Source organism: Thermobia domestica, chromosome 18, assembly GCF_964235325.1.
Source record: "Thermobia domestica chromosome 18, izTheDome1.hap1.1, whole genome shotgun sequence".
NCBI lineage: Eukaryota > Metazoa > Arthropoda > Insecta > Zygentoma > Lepismatidae > Thermobia > Thermobia domestica.
Window position 1 is genome coordinate 65,257,196 of NC_137471.1, and position 7,271 is coordinate 65,264,466.

General features: G+C 35.7%; 2 protein-coding genes across 2 annotated transcripts; both read left to right on the forward strand.

Moving 5' to 3' along the window:
* The first annotated feature begins 3,803 nt into the window (after window positions 1-3,803).
* Window positions 3,804-6,036, forward strand: LOC145675116 (protein CFDP2-like). The gene is made up of 2 exons (XM_081745486.1): window positions 3,804-3,811; window positions 5,541-6,036. The coding sequence occupies exons 1-2, from the start codon at window positions 3,804-3,806 to the stop codon at window positions 6,034-6,036; spliced, it is 504 nt and encodes a 167-aa protein (XP_081601612.1).
* Window positions 6,037-6,851: 815 nt separating this feature from the next.
* LOC145675117 (uncharacterized) lies at window positions 6,852-7,271 on the forward strand. The gene has a single exon (XM_081745488.1). The coding sequence runs from the start codon at window positions 6,852-6,854 to the stop codon at window positions 7,269-7,271; it is 420 nt and encodes a 139-aa protein (XP_081601614.1).

The window sequence follows — 7,271 nt, forward strand, 5'->3', positions numbered from 1 at the left end:
TTTCCCGACCGATCCAATATGTGTGACAAGCGTAGCAGAGTCTAATCAAAATGTGTGGTACTTAATAGTATTTAATACAGACAAATTTGAATTGTGAATACGGTTCTCCCTAGTTCCTTGGGGCGGTCACCATAAGCCCCAAAGGAGCGAGAATATGATTCATTCGTTGGACGAACAGCTGTAAGAAGGAGGGTAAGACGGCTCACTCTTTGAACTAAAAACGTATATTTTAAAATTGTGTCCTAGAAAAAGGATATGGGAATGGAATTCAGGTCCTGAAACTTCAAGTACCTTTACCTTGAATAAAGAGAAATATAGAATCTTCAGCGCTCCTTACCGGAAAGCTCTCTGAAACTGAGACTTTTTAGTTGGTTGATTGATTAATATGTATTTACGTCGTTTGCCAAAAGCGATGCTTTACATTACGAGGACTAGAGTTTAAAGTTGGATCTGAACCACTGTAGTGCGTTCGATGCTCACTCACCGGGAATCAAACGACAGAACCCCTTGCATCAAAGATCAAAGGTACGTTCGCTAGCTACTAGATCAAAAAAGAGAGCCGTGACTTTTGGGGTTCAACACGGAAACATTAAGAAGGGACCAGGGATTTATTATGACTTCAAATGGCATTTCATATTTTCTTGAGAAATAACACAAGTTTGTTATTGTAATTCATACATAAAAGACGAAATCCTGAGTGAGTAACTTCGTACAGGCCAAACCACTTAAGCTAGAAACTTGAAATTAGGACAGTATATAAGATTTGTTACGTAGGGTATTACTAAGGAAGGATTTTTTTTTTTAATTCGAAGAAAGAAAGGAAGAATGGGGTGGAAATTACTTTAATAAGATGGCCATCTCTTCGAATCCGTTACGACTAGAGACTTGAAATTTGGCATTTGGATTTCTCATTTAAAATAATTTGACGCGCGTTTCAACTTTTTTTTTTTGATATAGTAAAACGGACAAAAAAGAGATGGAAATAAAAAGTGGCGGCGATTGCAAATATTATAATAAGATATCAATATCTAAGAATCTTTGAAGGTTACAAACATGAAATTTCGTATATGGACTTTCCACTTAAAATAATTCAATACGTATAGCAGCATTTTTTATATTTTACCTAGAAGGGAAGAAAAGGGGTGGGATTATTATTATTAATTTTATTATTATTATTATTATTATTATTATTATTATTATTATTATAAGATGCCATATCTCGGGATCCCTTGCGGTTAGAAACATGAAAGTTGGTAGTTTGATTTTTCATTTAAAATAATTCAACATTTATTTGAACGTTCTTTTCACTTAACGTAGAAGAGAAGGAAAAAAGGTGGGGCTGGTTCATTAAAATGCCTTACGAGGTGTTTGAATTTCGTGACACAGTCTTAGCTCGATCCAATTCTATATGAAAGGCAGAAGGAAGAACGCGAAGTATTGTGCCACAGTACCACGTAGGAACATCTGCTACGGCAGTATGTCGACCAGATTGGGGATCTGGGGCGAGCCCCACCTAGACGAAGGCTAGTATAATATACCTAGGTAATTTTATTGTTGTTGTAAACATAACTATAATTATACTATGTTTCGTGGACCCCACACAATTATAGAGATAGATTAATTTTGTATTAATTTTTCTAACTGCTGTCCCGCAAGTTACTCAAAATAGAAATGATTAGAGCAAATTGTACACTCTTTCGTTAAAATGAATGATATCGTCAATACAGTATTTTCTTTTGTGCAAGTACTGTGCCAGACAGTGCATCTCATATGTTGCGGTGACTGTGTGTGAAGTGAATCATGATACCGTCACGTCTCCGAAACGGAAGTACGTATTTAATTTAAATCTACAGAAAAAATACTCCCATTACAAAAAAAAAAAAAAAAAAAAAAAAAAAATTCGGGTCCCAAAGTAAAATCTGGGAATCTTTTTTTTCAACCCCTTCCAGCCCCGGATTCATATGAGTCCCATTCTTGCAAATTAAATACTGGTCACCTTGAAGCTACGCTCATCTTCGACAAAGCGAACCGCCCCTCCCAAACGATCCTTCTGGATCCGCTAGTGGTCCTCAGTCCTCTTAGAATAGGGTTTCTCAACCTGGCGGTCGTGAAGATAAGTAGAAGAGATAGATATGATTAGAATATATACCGGAAAATATTTTTAAATGAATATTTTGAATTTTGCTCTGATAGGCATATTTTTATTTTTATACATATTGTTAAGTGCAAAAAAAAGGCCTACTAAACATTTTTAACAGGTGCAAAGTTATTTAAAAATCAATTTAGCCTAAATGAAAGAGGTGCGATATGAAACTAATGAGAACTGTATATTGAAATAACAGAAAATACAAGTGCGACAAAACCTGCATAATGAAATATAATTAAAATTGAATGCTAATGAGATACCTGAGCATGGTGTGATTTCGCTTGTGTGGCAATGTCCAGTTCAATCTTCGTGACGCACATTATCACGTCACTTAAAATACTCAACTTTTTTTAACAACTGTCCGAGATTTTTAAACCAAAATCAGAAATCGCTTTATTTTTTTAATCATATGACCCCAAATTAAAGGATTTATGAAGTTTTAAAATTTTCAAATGGCCTCCATTTTGAAACAGTATGACGGAGCGGATTCGATATTTGTAATATGAATGAACTTACCAAATTTGGTTTTAGTCCATTCGCTTTTAGGGAAGTTACTGTACCCACTATATACAAGAAATGGGTTCTACTATTATAGAAATAGATGGATATCGTGAGATCTCCGTAATAGGTATATTAAAAATCCCATACATGCTTATTACAAGCCAGAAATTATAAGGTGGTCGCTGGCAAGAGAATGTGGTAAAATGGGGGTCGTAATAGGAATTAGGTTGAGAACCACTGTCTTAGAATATTTATCCAGGGAGGAAATTTGCAGTATATTTTCTTTCATTTACTAAATATAATTTAAGTACGAACTGTAGAATATTATGTTGGTATAGCTAATCCATTTTGTACTAGCATACAAATTATTTAATCAATGTTCAAATTCAAACTCAAACTGTCGATACTATTCTGTTTTTCTAACGATGAAAGTTTTCATTCCTTAGTTACTCAAAATAAACATTAGGGTACAGCGGAGCTAAACGAGTAGTTTCAACTTTATGCAAAATTGATGGAAAAGCATTAGCTGTATTTTCGCTCCAAAACAGGGGTAATAGTGCGGGGGAACGCCGACCCCCACCTCCAAAAATAATGTGCGGCGTCTCCCCAGTTCCTAAAAATTTACAATGGGCAAACATAGGCAGGGGGACGACGTGACATCATATCGCTACCTACCGTCTCCCTACCTTTTCAGATCCACTTTTACCCCTGTTCTAAAGTAATATTACAGTTAAATTCCCCCTTTGTTTGGAAGATTATTGTACTAGATCGAAAATTATGTACCAGTGTTACACAATTATTCGGTTTACACTCTCGAACAAAAATAATTGCAATTGAGGAAGATTATTCGGATAGATATATTAACACCATTGGGTTATGAGAATTACAGAAGTTTATTACAAAATGTAATTTTCTACAAACTGTTGGATAATGACGCAATAATAATTTAAAAGTAGTAGAAATATAATAATAAAGAAAATTAATAATGCATCTTGCTATAATACTTAAAAGAAGTTACAGGCCTTAATATATTTTCCAAATTAGGACGACTTGCAGCGTCTACAGCAAAAACAGTGACGTAGGCCTACACAATAGTAGAGTTACCAAATGTCCGTTCGTATTGTAGTGGGTATTGTTTATAGTGCTGGTTGGAAACATGGGAAGGTAAAGATTGATTACTTTTTGTTATATCTGAAAAGTGCATCGTAGTTTGGAACGCTTAAAAGTTGGATTGGAGCATACTAATTTTGCGCAAAGGGCGTAAGTCTGAAACATGCAATTGGAGAAAAACGATGTTGACATTAAAAAAAAAAAAAAAAAAAAAAAAAAACCAATGTAATATGCAGCATTTTATTCCGATATTGAATTGAAATGTTACCAGGAGACTAAACAAGCATGGCAAAAGCCACAAATGCGTTTGATGCAAAAGGGCGTAAACTCGCTTACGTCCTTATTACATCGAACTCCTCAATTATGAATAAACGGTGAAAAAGAGTAGTGATTCTAGGTAGGGTATGTTGAAATAACAACAAATAAATAGTAATATAATGTTGAAAACAGGTTCATCTAGGTCTAATCCGGTGCCGCCATCTGCGGAAAGTTAGCCCTTCCGTACTTGTGGACTCGTTAAAATGAACATTTCCATTTTCATGTTTGGATTTTGTTGCTGCCATTCTGTTGTGTTGTTATAGTAATAAGTCTTGATGGTCTTGAAAATGCACATGGGAATAGTATGTGAGGGTAAGCAGAACATACAATATCGTTCTTCTGACAGTATTCCAAATTGCAAGCGATCAATGAGGAAGGTGCCTGTTGCTACTAATTAAGTACACTATTAAATAACAACTTACACGTCATCCTATACAATCTTTTAATACATCACGGCTTCGCTTTGAAACAGTCTCATATCTATCAACAACCATCATATTTTCATGTGCAGACAGTGCTATTTATAACGATTTCCCCTTACAATAACTGTAAACACACGAGTCCATTCCATAACGGTTTACGTCAACGCAACGCAAAATCTGCATTTTTAGTTTCTAAAATTAGTAGTTTTAATTAGTAATTAGTAATTTAAGTAGTAATTAGTAATTTAAGTAGTAATTAGTAATTAGTAGTCTTAATTAGTAGTTTTAATTGATTTTTGCATGTTTTGGGTACTGGTACGCACCGTAATTTTTGCGAAAGCTTGAGCGCAATAATGCTCAATATCTTATCCTACGTTTCTTAAAATTTAGTAACAGAACGAATATTTCTAATAATATCCTGCGAGAGATGCTGGACTCCCACCAGGCGCCTCTCCAGGTGGCGGATAGGGAAACACCCATCAGATATGGTGGGTACCGGCATTCACCCCAGGGGGGACAAATCAGCACTACTGCCTTGCAGTTAGCAGAGGAACCTACAAAGGCTAGGAGAAGATGACCTGGGGATTAGGTGTTAACCCGACCCTGTAAATATATATATATATATATATATATATATATATATATATATATATATATATATATATATATATTCAGAAACCTCAACGAAGAATGAGCCGGACGGACAATAGAGGACCATGACCTTGGTGCAGATTGGAGATGAAACTGGCTACATGAAATATGAGAAGCCTAGGCCAACCTGGAGTTGCGAGAAATCTGGAGAATGAGCTACAGAGATGTAACATACAAATCGCTGCATTACAAGAAATAAGATGGAAAGACGTAGAATTGATATCTCTAAAAGAATATATAATCATAAACAGTGGAAAAAAACAATATGTGTTCGGGACTGGCTTTGCAATACACAATAGAGTTATGCATGCGGTAATAGACTACCAGACAATAGATCCATAAACATACAAGATAAGAATAAAAGGAACATTCTTTAATATTACTCTGATTAGTATCCACGCTCCGACGGAAGAGAAAGAGGAAATAGGAAAGGACTCCTTCTATGATCAACTAGGAAATGTATATGAGAACTCTCCAAAGCATGATGTAAAAATAATTCTGGGAGATTGGAACGCAAAGATTGATAAGAAAAACATTTGGAAACCAACAATAGGAAAACATAGTAAACATGAAGAAACGAGTGAGAATGGATTAAGAATGATAGATTTTGCAGCAACAAGAAACATGAAAATAAGCAGCACATTTTTCCGCATAAAGAAATTCATAAAGAAACTTGGATCTCCTGATGGACGGACAAAAAATCAGATAGATCATGTGATGATCGATGGGAAACACGCGACAGACATTGAGGATGTAAGAAGCTATCGAGGTGCGGACTGCAACACCAATCATTTTCTAGTCGGGATCAAATACAAACAAAGAATATTCATGAGGGAAAAGAGCTACATGGAGGAAAACAAAATTTATGACTTGAGTAAATTTCAGTAGAAAGTTATTACACAAAAATACGAAGAGGAGGTAAGTAAAAGAACCGAACTTTACTGGAAGGAAGAAGGGAGCACCGAAGAAAAATGGGAAGCTATAAAAAGAATATTGAAAGATACGACACAAGAAGTGATCGGAATGAGAAAGAGAAATAGAAGAACGGAATGGTACGACGAAGAGTGTGATAAAGCGATCCAAGAAACGACGAAGCAAGGCGAAAGTGGCTACAGATGGAAACCAAAGCCAGCTAAGAGAAATACCAGGAAAATAGAAATAACACAGCAAACTGATCAGAAGTTAAAAAAGAGAATGTGAAAGAAAAAATATACTTGACCTTCAGGAGAGTCACGGAGCTAGAGAAAACAGGAAATTTTAAAAAGGGATTAAAGATTTTAGGATAGGATATCAGCCAAGAGTAGAAGCATGTAGGAGAAAGGATGGATCAATCACCACAGGACAAGAGGAGATCACGAACAGATGGAAAGAATATTTTCAGGAATTGTTAAACCCTAAAACGGAAGATGAAACAGACAACGGAGCAAGACCTAGAATGGACGATATGGAAACAGAGGAATTTGAACGGGAGTCACAAGAGCAAGTAGTAACAAAAGGGCCAGATGAAGAAGAAATAAGAGAGGTAATAAGATGCTTAAAGAATAATAAGGCAGCTGGGACAGACGGGATACCGGCGGAATGCTAAAGAAGGCAGGACCGCAATTTCACAAACTAATTCATAATCTGATATCTGGTTAAAGGAAGAAATGCGCAGAGAATGGTATCCAACAGAAATCGTCCCTATACACAAAAAATGTTGCAAAATGGAGTGCAACAACTACAGAAGCATAGCTCTTTTGGCAACGGTATATAATATATTAGCAATAATACTCAATAGAAAAGTCTCAAAATGGGCACAAGAAATACTGGGCGAATACCAGGCAGGATTCAGACCGGGAAGATCAACTCTAGACCACATATTTTTCATTAAACAAATTATGGAGAAAACATACGAATATAATGTAAATCTAAATCATCTGTTCATAGACTTCAGACAAGCCTACGACAGCCTAAATAGAATAGAATTAATGAGGAGCCTAAAAAGGATGGGATTACAACATAAACTGAGAAAATTGATAGCAATGACTCTGAAAGACGCAAAAGGGAAAGTTAAGGTACAGAACATCAGATCGGAAGAATTTGAAATAAATAGGGGACTAACAAGGCAGAGCACCCAGGTGTAA